The sequence below is a fragment of the Tursiops truncatus genome, chromosome 12 (genome assembly GCF_011762595.2).
Source record: "Tursiops truncatus isolate mTurTru1 chromosome 12, mTurTru1.mat.Y, whole genome shotgun sequence".
Lineage (NCBI taxonomy): Eukaryota > Metazoa > Chordata > Mammalia > Artiodactyla > Delphinidae > Tursiops > Tursiops truncatus.
Genome location: NC_047045.1, coordinates 9,116,120 through 9,135,479, shown reverse-complemented (window position 1 = coordinate 9,135,479; position 19,360 = coordinate 9,116,120). Strand labels below are relative to the sequence as shown.

Below are 19,360 nucleotides of genomic sequence, written 5' to 3'. Positions count from 1 at the left end.
CGTATCATGTGGCTCGACGTAAAGCTGACATTAACTCAGTCGAAGATTTTCTGGAGCTTGTGCAACCTTAGTTTCCTTAGGATATCTTTTAAAAATAAGTATTTGGGGGCTTCCCTGGTGGCGCAGTGGTTGAGAGTCCGCATGCCGATGCAGGGGACACGGGTTCGTGCCCCGGTCCGGGAAGATCCCACATGCCGTGGAGCGGCTGGGCCCGTGAGCCATGGCCGCTGAGCCTGCGCGTCCGGAGCCTGTGCTCCGCGACGGGAGAGGTCACAGCGGTGAGAGGCCCGCATCCCGCAAAAAAAAAAAAAAGTTCTTATGGACAAATATCACTTGGCCCAAGAAAGCAGAAGGGATGAAGATCCACTAAGCTGGCTGCTTGGGGCTGGCCCTAGGCTTAAGGTAAACATGACCTTTCGGCTTCCTGATGGAATCAACAAGATGATAAAGAATAGGATTCAAGTCAGATGCTCTGCACAAGAGGGGGAAAAAATTGCATTGAGCTAAAACATACTCTATTCACAGGAACAAAGGACAGGGACAGTATACAGGGGATAAAGTCCTCCTACATCAGGGTCACCAACATAGGAGCTGCTCAGAGGACCATTAAAAGAGGACCTAGTTCAGTCAGCAAGGGATAATTGGTGAAAGGAATTAATCACTAGTAAATTTCCACAAAACATAGCTGTTACATATAAAACTACTACAGCTCTACTCCTAAAGACAAAAACTCTTTTAATTCCCGAGAAGAAGGCATCTTCTCCTCTGAGCACTCAGACAGAGATAAACACAATATTATCTTAAAATAGTTACAGCAGAAAGAGGAGCTTTGTATGATTTTGTAAACTGGCATAGAATGACTTGCAGAAACCAGCACATCATACAAAGAGAATGAGGTCTGTAAAAGCCACACGATTAAAAAAAAATTCTGTCACTTCCTAATTATAACCATGAATCGGAAATGTCAGTGTTCTCAGTAGTCTCTATTTTCAAGTTACTGGCTGTACTGACTTTATTCTAAAAGACAAAACCATGTTTTTTTTTAGTTGGAACTTTTTTCTATTATCACCTGATCAATATGACCCCTGCTACAGTTGGTAATAGAACTATAGACTATGACATTGAATACCTCTTATAGTATAAGAAAAAACAAAGTGAACTTAGCAAAAATTGAAACTCATCACATTTTGATGTAAACATGTGGCTGAAAATAGTACAGAAACGGCTGCTTGTCTCTGAATAATACCTTCATTCATAATAAAATACATAGCTAAAAGGTCCTTTGCAAACGAAAACATGATCCCTTTCTTCTTGGCTGAATTTTACTCAGAAAAATGAGACACCTTTCAAAAAAGGAGCAATATTTTTAAAAGTAGTATATATTTTAAAATATTCATTTCCTCTAGTGTATTCAAACACCTACAGAATTATTAAATCTATCCCAACAGAACGTCAGAGCGAAAAAAAATCACACAAGAACAAATTTATTTAAAATGGTGAAGTCTAATCATGTTTCAATTATTACTCAATTTTACTTTTCACCCTTTTTCACCTTCAGTACTTGAAGGTCTTTGCAAATTTACCTAAAGTGATAAGGTGTGATTTCTAAATTTGTCACTTACATACGCCATTGAAGATACATTGAAGATACATAAACAGGATGCTTAAGACTTTATGTAAGATGTTAAAAAAAATTAATAAATAAAGTAATCAAATAAATTTTTAAAAAGAAAAAAATATTTTTCAATACTCAAAATAAATTCTCTATTAAATAATAAAAAAAAGACTTTATGAGAACATGTTCCTACACACTATGCATTTAATGCACACAGGACCGATCAAGCATATGGGGGATTACACACATGACTTGAAGCCCCCTCCCTCCAGTACACCACAGAAATTCCTCTTCTCTTTCATTGCTTCCAAAGCTTCCTTAAATTCCACTAAAGTTCACTGAATTCCACTTGCTCCACCTCTATGGACACCAGCAGAGTCCAAACCACCGTCATGTTCTGCCGAAACGACCACGACTGGCTCCCAAAGTCCCTCGTCTTCTTCCCACCCACTGGCCAGCTACATTGGACCATGATCCTCCCTTCTGTGAATGGCTTCCAGAGCTTCTCCACAGACTTACATAAAATCCAAAGGCCTAGATGGAACCCTTGCTCATCTCCACTGCCCACCTCATCCTCGATTTTCTCTGCCCTTCCCTAACCACACTACACTGGTTTCCTTATAAGGTCCACTGCACGTACCATCTTCTCTGTCTCAGTTGCCTTCTGCTGGCTCTTCTCAAGGCCGACTTCTCAACTTTCAAGTCTCTCCTTAAACCTCATCTCCTCCCAGAGCCTTCCTTGACCTTGAGTCTGCTCCCTGAACAGCTTCCCCTGTGTGGTCTCCTTCCCTGCACTTCATTTAGGCTCTGGTTAAAAAGGAAGAGTTATAACATGTACGTTAGTTTGTTGTTTAGATCTTCTCCTCCTGCATGCTAAGTTCTACAAGGACAAGGACTCTGGTTTGTTCATCATCACCACAAGTGCCTGACGCCAGGCTCTGTGCACGACACAGAGCAAATAAATATTTGTTGAAGGGAGAAGGACTAGGCCAGATTCACTGTAGAGCCAGCAGTGCTTCCCCACCACACACTCTTCCACCAGCTGAAGATGTTCAAGTCCCTTTTGCTCAATGGTACCTTCTCATCCGAAGCTGATTTGTCTTCATTGACCACACCTGCACTGAGATCAAAATTCAGGAGAATATGGAAAAAATTGAGTATGAAATCTGCAGAACTTCAGGAGCACAAAACACCAGGAGGCTCCGGGGGAGCAGAGGGGCAAGATCAGGGAAAATGGAGAAAAGCAGAGGCTAAATTCCAGCATCCACTGTCTCTCTCAGACCACTGAAAGGAGCCCCTGGATCCACGACAGAGGTGTGCCTGAGGTGGTGATGGTCTGCCAGTGGGTTGCCAGTTTTCAGTGTTAGCCATGGACCTTCTTCCATCTGCTACTAGTGCAAGACACAAAGCTCTGGGCATCAGTACACACAGCCTGAAGATCACGTGTGGTGAGTGGACCTTAAAAGCACAGTGACACAATGACAAGGGCTGCTGTCCAACTGTTTACAACTTCAAAGACAATTTTGTCTACTCTGTTATCTACTGCAATATTGATATATAATTTTGCTGTTAGATACGTGATTTTTAATGAAAAATCATATTTTCAAGTATACACATATATGTAGATTTCCCACACTATTATGGGAAAAGTAAATATATTAATACATATTTTTCTCAGTTATATTTTTGGTCCTCAAGGTTGACTATTTTAAAATTAGGTTAACTATAAGCTGCCACATTTCCATGATTAAATTAATTCTAGTCCCATACATGTTGATCTTCAGAAGTCCCTATGTTATAATCAAATCTGAACAAAGATTGTTGTTGCTGAAACAAGCCATGCCCTTGAGATCTGAAAAACTATGTCTCTTAAAAGAAAAATATGGAGGCAGGCTCCCTGTCAATTCAAGGTTGACTCATCTGAAGCTGTGAGAAGGGAAAAGAACAGTGTGTGTGACACACATGCCCAAGTCAAAAGCCTCAAGGCAGATGGTACCGGATGACCCAGTCCAAGACGTGAGTTACCACTGCACAGAGAGAACAATTCTGGAAAAGAGGAAGTAGAAAGGACAAAGACCGAGTGGCCAAGGAAAATCCCGAGACTCAACAATCTGAATTTTTACCCAGACATAAATTCATTTTTTGTTAAATGAATGAAATTGATAATTAATTACAGGACTTACAAACGTCTAACTAACAAAACAAAAGAAAAATAGGTAAAAATAAAAAACAGTGTATCAAAACCAGTTTCTCAGTTTTTCTAAAGGTAATCAGAGAAACCCAAACCAAGGAATCTCAACAGTATTCAGGAACTTGTATCTACAAGGTCTTTTAGATACTAACTTCCTTTCTGATTGGTCTTTAACTATACAGAACCTAGACTCTGAGGTTACACTGGTAATTTTTATATGATTAAATCAGTCCTGCGCGCGCGCGCGCACACACACACACACACACACACACACACACACACACACACACAGAGGAGAGAGAGAGAGAGAGAGAGAGAGAGAGAGAATGTTAAGTTTATTTTCTGAAAATTAGAAAGCAAAAGTATCTATAACCTCAAATCATGAAAGGTTCAAGAGTTAAATAGAACTGACTTTTGAATGTCAGTTGTTCTGAAGATGTGGGGATTTCATATGATACAGTTACCTATACATACATACACAATGATACAGACCCATTACAAATGTTCAAACAAGAAGGAACTTAATAAACATTTTTAAAAGAAACTTACAACAAAGAGAAGATGATGGCACCACTGGTGAAGTCTACCAAACATCTGATGAAAAATTATCTTTCACAAACTTTTCCTAAATAGAAGAGTAGGGAATACTTCCAAGTTCATTCTATGAGGCTAGTATCACCCTGATACCTAAATCAAAGACATCACAGGAAAACTACAGACCAGTACCCCTTATAAATACTTACACAAAAATCTTCAAAAATACTAGCAAATCAAATAAAGCAACAAATAAAATGGATAGCCAAGTGGGAATGCAAAATTGTCTCAACATATGAAAATAAAGCAGTACACCGTATTGATAAGATAAAAGACAGAAAAGCACATTATTATCTCAATAGGTGCAGAACAAGCAGTTGAGAAAATCCAACATCCTTTCATGTTATGAACACTCAACATACTAGAAATGGAATGAAACTTTCTAAACCTGATAAAGAATATATACTAAAACCCCATGACTAATATCATATTTAATAGGGAGAGACTGAAAGCTTTCCCCCTAGTATCAGGAGCAAGACAGATATGTCTGCAATCACCACTTTTTGACATCTGGATGTCCACATGCAAAAGAATGAAATTGGATCCCTACCTCACACCATATATGAAAAGTAACTCAAAATGGATCAAATACCTAAATGTGCAAGCTAAAACTAAAACTCTAAAACTTCTTTCTTTTAGAAAACCTAGGGGTAAATCTTTATGACCTTGAATTTGATAATAATTTCTTAGATAAAACACCAAAGCTACAAGTAACCAATGGAACAGAGAACTATTCAACTTCATCAAAATTAAAAACTTGTGTTTCAAGATACTATTAAGAAAATGAAAAGACAACTCACTAAATGGGAGAAAATATTTGCAAATCATTTATCTGACAAAGATATTGTACCCATCATACATAAAAAAAACTCTTACAACTCAACAATGAAGACAAATAACCCAATTAAGAATGGACAAAAGATTAAATCAATATTTATCCAAAGAAGCAATACAAATAGCTAAAGAGCACACGATAAGATACTAAGCATCATTATTCATTAGGGAAATACAAATCAAAACCACAATAAGATAACCATTCACACACGCCACACCTACAAGATGACTATAACTAAAAAGACTGACAATAACAAGTGTTGACAGGATGTAGAGAAATTGGAATCCTCTTACATTGCTGGTAGGAACGTAAAATGGTGCAGCTATTTTGAAACACAGCGTGACAGTTCCTAAAAAATGTAAACATATAGTTGCCAAATGACTCAGAAGTTTCATTCCTAGGTTTATACTTAAGAGAACTGAGAACACACGTCCACTCAAAAACTTGTACATAAATGTTAAAAGCTGCTTTATACAGCATACAAATTGGAAACAACCCAAATGTCCATTAACAGATGGATAAATTAAAAAGTGGTATATACATACAATGGAATACTATTGGGCAATAAAAGGAATGAAGTACTGATACTTGCTGTAACATAGATGAATCTTGAAAATATTATGCTAAATGATGAAAACCAGACATAAATAATCACATATTATATGATTCAGTTTATATTAAATGTCTAGAATAGGCAAATCCACAGAGACAGAAAGTAGGTTCGTTTCTAGAAGCTGGGTTTTGAGGGGAATAGGGAATAGTGCTAGTGGACATTAGGTTTCTTTTTGGAGTGATCAAAATATTCTGAAATTACATAGTGGTGACAGTTGCACAATTTTGTAAAAGCTAGTAACTTTTACACTTTGAAAAGTTGAACTGTATGTATGGCATATTAATTTTTTCTTACTTTTGAAAAGCAGTCAATCACCAACAAAAACAAAGGAAAACCAAAAAAAGACTGAACAGAAATATGATCTATGTACCTCTCTGGATTCGACGTATTCCTGATCATGTCACCGTCCACAGGAATGTAAACATTGTTTGTCTAAACATAGTTTTCCCTTGGCTATATACTCTTTTTCTAGATTTCTGCTTTCACATTCCAACTTTAGCATTTCTAATGTGACCAGCCATCCCAGTTTTCCCAGGACTGAGCGGGGGGGTTCCCAGGACATGAGACTTTCAGCAGTAAAACATGGAAAGTTCCAGGAAAACTGAGACAAGCTTGTTCTTGTCTGATTTTGTATAATTTACTTAATTCCTTTTCTCTTTGTCCTGTGATGTTATCTATCCTGCCCCTTCCATTCTTTCCTTCAAACTGACACCTTCTCCCTGTGCTACTTCTTTTTTTTTAATCTTAAAGTATTTTAATAATGAAGTTATTTCTAAAATTCACTTTTTGGAGACATAAAATTAGTCTTATAGAAGACATACTTTTTAAGCTCTGTAAAACAACTTTGAAATTAAATTAAATTTATCATAAACTATTTTCTATTAAATATGTTTTAATTTTATTTTTTATTGGAGTATACTTGATTTACAAATGTTGTAGTAGGTTCAGGCTTATGGCAGTGATTCAGATATATATATATATTCAAATTCTTTTCCCTTATAGGTTATTACAAAATATCGAGTATAGTTCTCTGTGGTATTTCATTTATGTTAATGGTTTTATTATAAAGTAATTGTTCACAAATTAGTATAACTCATCTAAGTCTCTCTTGAGTTTGAGGTATGAATAGCCAACTGTCTTTGGATGTTTCAATCAGAGATATCTTTGGACACTAATACATACATCTAATGCTAAATCTAAACTAGTTTTACTGCCTAAATTAACTCTCTTCCTGACATGATCACATCCACTCAATCTCTTGAGATAAAGTGAGTTATCTCCTCTTCACTTTGCTGTATTATCACAGCTAATGAATCACTGTACCCTAATTACACCACCCGGCAAACATTCTCAAATCTGCCCTACCCGCTACCTCTCCTGCTTAGACCTGCTTCCATCCATGGCTGGAATTGATGAGTAGACAAACGTTTCTCAGACTTTTAAAATCCATGATCACTTTGAAAAACTCAAAAACCCCATAATGTTATGTCAACTTTCAAATATCGTATTAAAAATAAAACCAAAGACAAGACCCAACATGTAGCTTATGTCCTCCAAGTTAGAACAGTGTCCTCTTCTTCAGAGATGTCGGCGCTGCACCTTCTGAATCCTTTATTTCTCTCCCACTCACCATCCGTCACACACGCACTCTCACCCACACAAGCAGACAACATACAGATACGCACACGTGGACGCTCACAGGCTTCAGCAGTGAGTACATGTTGTAAATCATCCCCCACAAGCTGACGTTTCGGGGCCTCCAGGCAACTGTTTCCTCCTTCTGGAGACCGTATTCTAAAACTGCTTCCTATTCAACGACTCATCCTTCAAAATTCATATGAACCGTCGCAGGCTCTGAAAGTCCTTCTCTGACCCCGTCAACCCCAAGGAGATTGAATCATTTTCTCTGTTTTAAACATACTTCTAATGTTGCAGATATCATGTAGTAATACCACTGAGTGGATTACGTAATGCTGCCCCCAACTTGGGAAGGAACTGCTTTATCTATGCATCTTATACCTGAGGAATAGCAGCCATCAAACTCAATTTATTGAACTCCACTAATGTTTTTAGTATATTTATTACTTTAAGTGATGACAACTTAGGCAGCATGCTTAAAATATGGGACATTTTAATAACTGAGAAAAGAATCTTCCGAGAGTTTACACACACAGTTATCAAAATATAAAGTATATTGACATGTGCAGCCATCAACCTAGACTTGCAAAATAGAAGATACAAGTGACCCAAGTACAGTCACCCTACTCCCTATCCACCCACTAATAATCTATCTCTGTTTTCCTACTCACTATGCACAATCAACATCTCCTTCTCCGGACTTCTCATTTTCTCATCACACCTATAGAAATAGAGTATTTCCACCCACTTATATGCTAAAACTGCTATGGCAAATGCCACCAATGACCCCTCTGTGGCCAAATCCAATGCACATTTTTTTAATCTCTTAAATTATTGATTTTCTGTGGCATTTGCTACTGTTGGGCATCCTTCCTGAGTCCTTCTACCACCGTGGTTTCTCCTGCTTCTTTGACCATTATTTCTCAGCTGAGCCACGGGAGCTTCTTCTTTCACCTACTCCTTAAGCATTGGTTTTACCCAGGTGCTCTGTTATTTTTTCCAACTCTGTACCCTTTGTGGATGTTATCTAGTTCCCCAGCTAACTGAGTGCTTCAGGTTCACGTACCCAACTTTTTCTTCGACAGGTACCCTTAGGTAATGCACGGGTGCCCCAAATCATCGTATCACAATCTGAACTCCTCACTGCCCAGCTACCCATAGGCCTGATTTGCTTTTTTATCTCCCCATCTCAGCTGGCGGTCCTCAATCAACCAAACCATTGAAATGACAGCCCCCTAAGCTCTTTCCTTACAAAGCATATTCAATTGACAACTAAGCACCGCCTGTTTGCCTTCTTACTAAGCTCTTGAAATGTTTCCTTCCCACACCCTCTGCTACTCCTGTAGGTCAAGACCTTCTCTGGACTGTTGCAATAGTCTATTAATTGACTTGCTTATTTCCAGCTGTGTCCACATCCTGTTCATATTCCATTATCCCTACTTCTGCGAAAGTAAGTAATATATATTTTATATAAACACACACACAGTGCAAATCTGACTAATTAAAATCCATCAGTGCATCATCATAATTTAAACAAAAATAGGGTGAGCGAAGGGATTATCAGAAAAGAGGATCCAGCAAGATGACAGCTGCTTCTTCTCAGCCACTCTATTCAGAGGGGCCACCAGGAAAGTCCCACTAGGTGCATGGTAAGTTACAACAAGATTTCCACAACTAAAGTCTACGGAGAGCAGAAACAAAGTAAGAAAAAACATTATCTAATGTCTCATTGGCAAGGATGCCAATAGCTGTTTCACATCTAATAATTCCAGTTTTAAGTGGACATTGGAATAAGTGGGACCAATTAAAATGGAACCTCAATATGTGGAATAAAACACATCTTAAAATCAACTTTAAGTCCTCAAAGAACTTGCCCCAAAGTTGCTTGAATCCTAATATAAGTGAAATGTTTTCTAATGCCTAGAACGTGAGATGGAAAGTGGGGATCATTACATTTTTTATGAATTATCAACCGAAGTTCCACCATCAGGAAAAAGGCTTTATAGCTAGAACATTTATGGAAAAAAATGGCAACATCATTAAGAGTACTTCCTCCAACTTAGAACTTTAAAAAATGTAATTATAAACCATTTTTACTGTGGCTAAATCTAAATTATTTGTATTCCTTGAAAAGTGCTGACTAAATGTAGAAGACAATATTCGAGTATACTTATTGAGATAAAGTCCATAACCCATCTATGGAGCCTCTTGAAATTTATTTACCAAAACTTTTTATCCTAAAACATAAATAATTTTGAATCTGTGATTGTATGTAACATACAAAATACAAGCATTTAAACGTCGTATTTAATTTCAGTCTTCGCCAATGGGAATAAAAACGACATAGCAAAAGAATTACAAAAATTTACTTTTCTTCTCAGAGCCTTTTGACAATCTTCTTACTTTATTTTGGTTTTATTTCAAAGAATTCTCAGACAGCTAAAAAAACCTATAGAAAATCACTCTCAAGACACATTTCTTCAATGGCTTTTGCAAAAAAACTTGGAAGGAGACATTTCCCCGGTAGTAACTACTTGGCTGTAGTGGCTATTATAACAGCACTGCTGAGACATTTTCAGGAAATGTTTAATTTTTCTTACCAGGAGCATAATTCTTTTCAAAAGATTGAATATATCTTGCTACTCCGCAGAATTTGAAAGCTCTTCAAGTGTCATCTCATCAAAATCCACATTTTCAACATAGTTTACTTATTTGGTTTCTCCTCTAGTTCCCTTAGGTTGGTCATTTAACCCTTCACGTATCCACACTCGGGGTTACAATAACAAAAACAAAACCAATGGGCCATCCCTCTTTTAGATTGTCCCTTACCTTTAAATGACCCAGTGCGAGGTTGGCCATGAACTACCTGTGTACTTCCCTTATTCACAACAAGGAAAGTAGCCCTTTCTGTATCTTTTCTCCATATTCCTAGAGTCTTAGGCTCCGATCCACATACATTCTAAATCCAAAATGTATAGAATTTCTGACACCCTAGAGCCCTAAAAAATGTGTCTCTTTCCTCTAATTAGCTTTATGCTTCCCATATGACATTAGAAACAGCACTTAATAAAGATGCTTGATACACAGAGCTCCTGTTTCCAGATCATTTTATCTAATTCAATAGTAGCTTTTTACCCCCCAGAGACCCCAGAGGAGCCACAGTTCGTACACCCGCATGCAGTGTAAATGAATACATATGTAACCAGTGATGTGTGTAAGAGACGACATTTTCAGTCAATAAAACCAATGCCATACTCACGGTGAAGGCTGGTGGGGCTGGTGTTCAACATTTCTTGGGGTTTTGCAGGCAGCAGGCTTCACCATGTCCCTGACCACACACCTGGGGCGCATGATAGACAGCACAATGCACTATTAATTATAAAACGGGGAGAAACATCTGGAAATTAAACATGGTACTGAAAACAAGTCTAAGGGAAACTCTTTGCAAACCCCTTAATGTTAACCTGGAGTCCCTGGAAAGCCCTGGGGGTTGGAAACCTTCAACTCAGGCTTCCAAGAGCTCAGTTACACCCAGATGAAGTCCGTGCTGGCCTCGGTATTGGATTTCCCTTTTAGTACCAATAAAATGATCGTCAGCAGCCTTCCCCATAGGAGCAAGGCTACTAAAAGCTCTGGCCTCACTGTATGAAGACATCTGACAGCTTAAACATAGGAACGGCTGTTGTGTTTAAAACGCGCAGGACGTTCTGTGGCTTTGGCTATTTTGCTACAAGACACGGACTCTTGTTTCACACCCTTTATCATACACAGGTCTTTCTCTTTATGAAAAAAGAGATCTGAGAGCCTTCAAGACACCCCCCAAGTTCAAAATCCCTTCAAGCTAAGAAAAGAGGAAGAGTCAGAAGGAAATCTGCATAAATAAAGTGTGTGTATGTATGCGTGTGTGTGTAAAATAAATAGAGAAGATACCTGCATAGTGTGAAAATAAACAGGAAAAGGTCTTTGCGTCTTATGTTCTCCATCAAAGAATAAATAAATGCAGAGGATGGATCACAGCTCCAAAGGGCAGCAAGAGGAGATGCCTTTAGCCTCATGTCAACAGGGCTTACAGAGTGCTGGAGAGATTCATTGGCATAAACAAGAATACATCCCCTTCTGAGGCTGTCCTTGGATGGCTCAGATGTTCCTTCACTTCAAAAGCTTTGAAACAAACCTTGCTTTGAATAGGGAAGCCCTGATCATAAAGCTGGGGCCCTACATCTCAGACTTTGCTACATGGAAAAGCCCCTTAGGACACAGCATTCTCAACCATGAACCTGGTTAACGTTCATGGCAGCTTTGACTGCCCTTGGAGGTTTGACTACCCTGCTGATGTTTAAGGCCAGTCATGTTATTCCAGAAGTGGATCAGGGGTGAGGCAGTGGCAGATAAACTGCTTTCTCAGAGCTAAAAGCTGCACGGCAAAATTCTCCACTTCTGAAAGAAATGATACAGGGAAACATCGTGGACACAATGCATGGAAACGTGCACACACACACACACACACACACACACAGAGCTCATTCCAAACAAGATCAAGTGAGACTTAGAAATCAATGTGTAACGTGACGAGAAAAGAAAGCAGGGCCATTTCAAAGCCTTCCCTCCTGGGCTTAAAGGAAAGAAACACAGTGTTTGTCTAGTGCAAGTGCTAAACTCTTAATGGACTGGTCACCAGTCAAAGGAGGAGAAGGTCACTCAGGCAGCAGGGTTCAGAGAACATTCAAGCAGGCAGTTGCCAGGGAGAAGTAATACCCCGGGGTTTCTGAGCTCTGAAATGTTAATATAACTTACACCAGTACAGCGCTCAGGAAGTTACATTTCATAGCACTGGGAAATCTTTAGCAATTCCCACTCAACTAAAAACAGCCCACGCGGTATGTTGAATCTACATGCACTGGTTTGCGAAAATATCGGAAATATCACCAACTTTGGAAAAAAATTTGAAGAATTGTATCTATGAGAAACCATATGCAACCTCTGTCTTAGTTCATTTCTTTTTTTCTTCCCCTAAAGATTCAGGTATTTAGACAAAGCTTTGGGAAAAAAAGAAATCTGTCACTTCGAGTTTTCCTTCAATATGCTTTTAAGGAACTCTTTCCGAATAAATGTGGAGTGTCAGCCAGCACGAAGGGTAGGTTTCTAAGCAAAACGCATTTGTGTGTGTGTGTGAAAGACCATGTCTACGTAAGGAAATTCTCATCTAATCTCAAGTACTCAGTGGTCTTGTTTTAAAGCTATAATAGCTGGCATACTTCACCTGTCTGCACATGCTACAGAATCTTCTAAGTAAAAACTTGCATTTCTGAACTTTAAAGTTTCATTGGATAATGAGAATAAACACACCAATACTCAAAAGCAATAGACTTAGAATTTAAATGTACTTAATTTAAAATATACTTACTTAAATTAATTAATATATTTTATTTTTAAAAAAACAAGAAAAAAACATATTTTTCATACTGACCTATAATCCTAACCTCAGTTCCAGAGTGAGGTAGCTAGCTGTTGAATCTGTTTTCATGGAGAAAGCTGTCTGATTGATTCAGATTGCTAGTTATTCAAGCAATTTGAGGGAGCTCTAAACTATGGCAATACGTATTCCTACAACTTCTAATTTGACTTCTTTTAGCTGAAATTGCTTCTAGAGAAAGAGAAGGAAAAAAACCCTACACTCAGAACAAGATACATAAAATAATACAATGCACTCCTCAGAATTTTGTCAGCCTGGGTGGATGAGCATTTCTTTAAAGTTGTAATTGGATTGTTGTGTCTGGCCTATTGCGGTTTGAGGGATAAACCATAATGGTGCTGCCAGTTGTAAGATGTGGAAACTGTTCAGCTCCAGCAGTTTCCATTCTCTCCCAGGCATTAGACTTATTATAATAACACGGACCCCTCATACATTAAGAAACACAAGAGTGTTATGTCAGCAGGTTGTGGTGATCAAGGGTCTTTCTTACGTATGATTTATTCCTTCAGCCAGACTCAAGGAGGCCACAGACAGGCCACAATGCCAACTTCCCAGAACGGTTATGGATGGAGAGACCAGGAGTCCAAGGTGGTGACCTCTTATTCTTGCAACGTCTTCGGTTATTCAGGGGGTTATCAGATGTGGACTCTTCACAGCCTTGGAAGCGCTTGTGAGCATCCCTCACCACTCAAGCATCACTGAGGATTTATGCAAATAAGGCATCCTGCAAGCATCTCAGGGAAGCTCCCCCTGACTCCACCCTCCACGCGGCTGGGTTTTATGAATGACTGCAATCAAGGCTGAACGGCTGCCAACTGCCCACTCTTCCCTGCACGTACACACAGAGAAACCTGCCCGGCCGCAAGCCCGCAGACGAGGCCGTGGCAACGCTTTCATGCCCCCAGACAGGAATGAAATGTGCTTGCGGAGACTTGCGGAGTATGTGAATGAAAAATTCTCAATGCCTTCGAAAAACACAATTTACATAATTACTTTCTCTCTTTTGAGTTTCCATTTTGGTGCCTGCAGTCACCAGCCCCCCTTCTGCCTCCCCCTCCTTGCAAAAAACTAAAAAACAAACAAATAAAATCTCACTATTTTATGAAATTTTAACTCAACTGAACTTGATGACAGTGTCAGAAGTCCAGTGACTGGGCAGTGAGCTATCACATAGATGATGCCACCTTTGCATTTCTGTTCACATCTTTTGGGTTTGGGAGTTTACTCGGGTTTCTCCTGTCATTGATGGAGACAATAAACAGTGCTGGGGGAAGTGTATGTGTGCTTGAGGGAATGAAACACTTTTCAAATACACAATCTTCTAATTTGCTGATCTCTGATCAAAAACACAGAAACAAGGAAAAACGGGCAAGAAGAGACCTCAGGGGCTCTGTAAGCAGCCATTTGCTTCTAAAACTCTCATTCAGCGCTCCGGACTCCTCTTCCATAAGACATTACCCAAAAGGACCCAAATATCTGCAAAATTCCTGTCTCCAGCCTGACCCTCTCTAACTCCTGACATCCAACCGTCTCCACAACCCTTTTGCTTGGCTTTCCAGCAGGCCTCTCAGAATCAGCATTTCCAACTGGAATCCACCCTGCTCCACACACCTGACCCTCCACGGCCATCACCATCTTGGCTGACTGTAAATAGGTTTCTCTAGCTGTTCAGGCCAAAAGCTTTAGACTCAAAGCCTCGTTTCTCTCACACCTGTGTCCAATCCATCACAACGGTTCTCCTTTCCAAAAATGTGCAGAGTCTGTCCATTCCTCCTCTGTCCCCCATGACCATCCTGATGGGGCCAGTATGGTCCTTTCCTTGGATTCCCACAATAGACTTCTCCCTGGCTGCCTGAAAGAGACCCTTTGGAAAGATAAATCAGATCGTAACTCCTCTGCTCAAAATCTTGCAGCAGTGCCCCAGTTTACTTACAAAAAGTGCCAGAGTCCTTAGAGTATAATCTGGCCTCCTGTAACTCCCAGAGTTCTTCTCCTACTATCCCCTCCCCAGCACTCCCCGCCCCATTCATGCTAGTGGTCTTTTCTTGTTGGTCTTCCTCAGATGTACCAGGCTTGGTTTTGCTCAGGGCTTTGCACCAGCCATTGCTTCCATTGGGAATGCTCCTCCCTGATACGGGTAAGACTAACCCCCTCACCTCTCTGCAGTCTTGGCTCAAACATCAGTGTTTGGTGGTTCCTACTCTGATTACCTGCTTATGACTACAGTCTGCCCCCACCAGACTTTCAGTGCCCTTCACCTTGCTCTACTACTTACTACATGTGCCCCTCCCCGGGGCCTCCACCCAGGCTGAAATACAAGTTGCTCAGGAGGAAGGATCTCTGTTTGCTTCAATGACAAAAGTCCAGAGCCCAGGACAGGGCAGGATGTAATAGTCACTCACTACATATGTGTTAAATGAATGAATAAGATAAAAAGCTGTTAGTACTCTAACATGCTAAAACACAGTGATTTGCAAGAGATTTAGGTAATGCTTTTTTGCAAGATTACAGCATATTTCTATAAAATATCTGCAAAATATAGATTAATCCATGATCAACACATTTTATGATTTGAATAATCCACTAAATTTGTTTTTATATGGTTTGACTGAGGGTCATTCTCTTTCCAAACAAGAAAAATAATGACTTATTTAGTGTAAAACACTCTTCAGTGTCACATTATTGCTTTGAACAAATGAGACACTATCTAACATTTAGTATACTGCTATTTTATCAAATAAAACTTTAAAATAATTAATTGTACATGAGGTAATTCCTTAATAGTAAAGAGAGAAAATGAATCCCCTTTTCTTTTGATTTTTCTAAACAGGGTAGGAAAATAAGAAAAACTGTTTACTGTCATCTATTATGTACTAAAATGTCCACAGATATTTAGATAATATCTTATTTAATCTTCACACTGCCCTGCAAAGGAGATGCGATTGTCCCATTTGACAGATGAAGAAAAACTGCTAAGATCCAAGAGATTAAATTTATTTTTCCAGTGATAATTGGAAAATGTTGATATTTTAAGAAGCCAAGGTTTGTATCCAGGTTTGTTTGGGACCAAAGCTAATGTCCTTTCCATCATTCCAAGGAGCGTTCTGACACTAATACTTAAAAGATAAATGGAAACTAATAAAAATCAATCATGAAGTTACAGAGTCCAGTATCCTCTGATATGTTTCAATATCACTGATTTCATGACATAGGTACATTATTGAAGCTATTCAAATAACCTCACATAACTGAGTGTTCTTGAAACAGTATTCTAGTATTTATTGCAAGACCATATTCTCCAAATATATCAGGAGAACAATGGTGATAGCAGGGTGTCAATTTGGCTAAATTGAAATGTAGAGTGACCTTGAGACCAGTGGGAATGTGAAGTGCATGGCATGTCATCTGGTATAGAGAAAAACAGTTTATATAAGAAAAAGAATCAAGAAAGCAAAAGAGATTTAAAAGATCATTTGCAAGACACATATAATTCAATTGATAAAAATCTTTTCAAAAATGTTTTTCAAAGGAGGTCATCAAAAGTGATCTTCTCATCTCCACTTACAAATACTAAAAGAAGAAGAGCTGAAAAATGTCATTTTACAAAATGAATTTTAAAAATTGCATATTCATGTCAACTTAACAGTAAACCAATCAGTATGATGACTGTTACCACTGAGATGAAGACGAGACAGTGAAAATTCTCTACCAGAAGGGGAAAGTGGATGTTGGTATTTTGAAAAGCCAGATGTACTAATCACAGATCATCAGGGCCTGGTCCACCTCTGATGTATATTCAGGGAACCCTCAGAAGCTACGTAAGAGTGACTTTTATTTTAAAAAAGACACGGAGGACAGGCAAGGTAGGTTCTTAATTATAAGAAAAGGGAAACCATTTTTCACAGTGAGTGGTGAGGGCTATTAAACCTCCCTTAACCAGGCCAGGAAATTATTCACCAAACCAGACACAAAAGTATAGGATTCTGGAATAAAGGTGATTACAAGATACAGATTCACTACAGAGATTAATGGGTGATTTTAAAGTTGGAAAAACAAATTTTTCAAAGACTGATAAGATGGTGACCTAAATGGGAAGGAAATCCAAAAAAGAGGGGATATATGAAGAGCTGATTCACTTTGTTATACAGCAGAAACTAACCCAACATTGTAAAGCAACTCTACTCCAATAAAAATTTTTAAAGTTTTGATAAGAAGGAAAATCATAGGCAAGAGGTCAAGTCCTTGGTCTTCTGGGTTATTCACACCTGCCTGTTTATCACCTCTTATGTCTCTGGAATGCTTATAGGCTTAGTTCTACAAGGTCCTAATATTGCCTCCAATATGGAAGCAGTATGGCCAATTAACCTCTTTTTACCCAAGCTATTATTCTCTGTTAACACAATCAGTTTCTTTCTCCAGACCTTTGGATTTATATCTGCTACCATCCCCCACATGCCATCCTGTTGACAATTTCCTACTTACTAATCTGTGTGCATTCTCCAACAGTCACCTGCTGCTTGCAAAATACAACACAACTTTCGAAAAATCAAGATCACCAGAAAATACCTTCCACTAAACCTGCAAGAGAGAACGACTTCTGTGCATTCCACAGAGTGGGGGAAAAACCCTCTATCTAGTGAGAAGTACGGGACTTCCAGAGGCAGGAAGCAGCCATAGCATCAAGGCAGCAGGTCCTGAACCCTCCAAGGGTAAAGAGAGAGGAGCTCCAGTGGAAAGGCGGATGGTTGAGGGGAAAGAGGGTGATGTGGAAATAGAGAGTGAGGATAATTGCTCAAATGTCGACAAAAGGCGGGTTTTGAGAAAAGAGGCATGAGGAAGGGAAGACGGTTTTCTATATCTATGGGCACAATTCTAGGTGAGGGAATTTGCTTTGGGAAAGACAGAAGCTAAAGGGATGGGGGGAGGGGCAGAGGACACGGGAGGGGCACGGGAGCGGGGAGTGGGTAGGTGTTTAGAGAGGAAAGGAAGTTGCTGGGAGACTGAGAGGGATGGCAATCAAACAGGTAGGGGATTTGTTCCCAAATTGCCACCTTTCATTGGACCATAACCGTCGTGTCCATTTCCCCCCAGAAAAGATTCTTGCAGGTTAACGTGCCATGAGATTCATTTTGAGAAGCTTTTGGAGAGTGAAAATCGTCTCTCCACCTCTCCTCCTATTTTTAACTCTTCTCCTAGAGGCAGAAACTTCTGCTCAGAACTCCCTCCTCACTCCTACCTATGCCAGGGGTGGGAAGAAGGCTCGAAGAAGCACCCATTTCCCAGCAGCAAGGCAACAGCATTTATGTTTTCACTAGTGAGAAGGGCTACCACATCTTACAAGCAGGAACGAGTTGGCCATTTCCTCCTTCACTTGCTGAGTGGAGCCCCCAGGGGCCTCTCTTCCCTTCTTCCTGACAGTCCAGCTGTCCTGCAGGAAGCAGCCTGGACAGATCTGGGAGGAGCAGACTCTGCCGTGTTTCTAACTCCATCTTCTTCTCTTTCCCACTGACCCAGGTCTACTCAAGCTATTTAGGTAAACACATCTGAAGCCTGCTTAGAAGACTTGGTCCTTTAGTTTCAGAGTGAGTTAAAAAAGCAAAAGCAAAATCACCACCACCACCTCAACTGGGAGTGACAGTTCACAGCAGTAAGAGAGAACATCAGAAAACTCAATGATATCTGATTTTCTCTAGCAAGAGAGGAAGCATCATCTGAATCCAGAAATTCAGCCTGTGTTGCGCCTCTTGCCCCCATGATGGTACTCCTCTGGGGAACACCATGTCACAGGCTCTAGTTTGCACACAAAAAAGCCCCACCCGTTTTTGTTTTCCACTAAAGAAGGCATATTGGTCTACAAGTGAGTGACATGATAGTATCAGGGAAACGTCTTGGAACCAACATAAGGTTATCTTAAAGAGGAAATCGTTGACAGCTTTTAGTACTTCAGTTCCATTCATAAATAGGTCCTAATACCCCTCACAGCCAACCCCTGTGCCTTACAGCCCAGCTGGGGACCACTGCTCTAACTGCTGGCTCCATCCCAAGCCTGGCGGAGGGTGGTCCCTCCACCTAAACAAACAGCCTCTGGCTTGAATGCCTGAGGTGAGAGAGACTGTTGGATCAGCAATAACAACACCAAGTTAAATGAGAATAGTACCACTCAGAGAGTCAGGTAAGTGAAAAGTGTCTTCATTAAATCCAAAAGGCAATTCAGCAAAACAAGATGAATTTCAAGAAATGGAAACCTAGTCAGATATGAAAACTGCAATAACAGGACAGGAAAAGGACAGAAAGTAATATCAGCTAACATTTCTGAGTGCCTACAGTGGGTCAGGAGCTGAGCTAGGCGTCCCGCATGCCTTTGGCCATGTCATCTGGTCACAGGTCACGTATGGTACTTG

General features: G+C 39.7%; 1 protein-coding gene across 3 annotated transcripts in view; it reads right to left on the bottom strand.

The window, feature by feature from the left end:
- RIMS1 (regulating synaptic membrane exocytosis 1) overlaps nt 1–19,360 on the bottom strand; it is a 479,788-nt gene that overhangs the window by 394,185 nt on the left and 66,243 nt on the right. For 2 of the 3 annotated variants that reach the window (XM_019929180.3, XM_033867445.2), the window contains exon 2: nt 10,746–10,826. The exons of the other annotated variant lie outside the window; for it this stretch is intronic. In XM_019929180.3, coding sequence (XP_019784739.1) covers nt 10,746–10,826 — 81 coding nt within the window. The remainder of the gene's footprint in view (nt 1–10,745; nt 10,827–19,360) is intronic. 3 annotated transcript variants of the gene reach the window in all.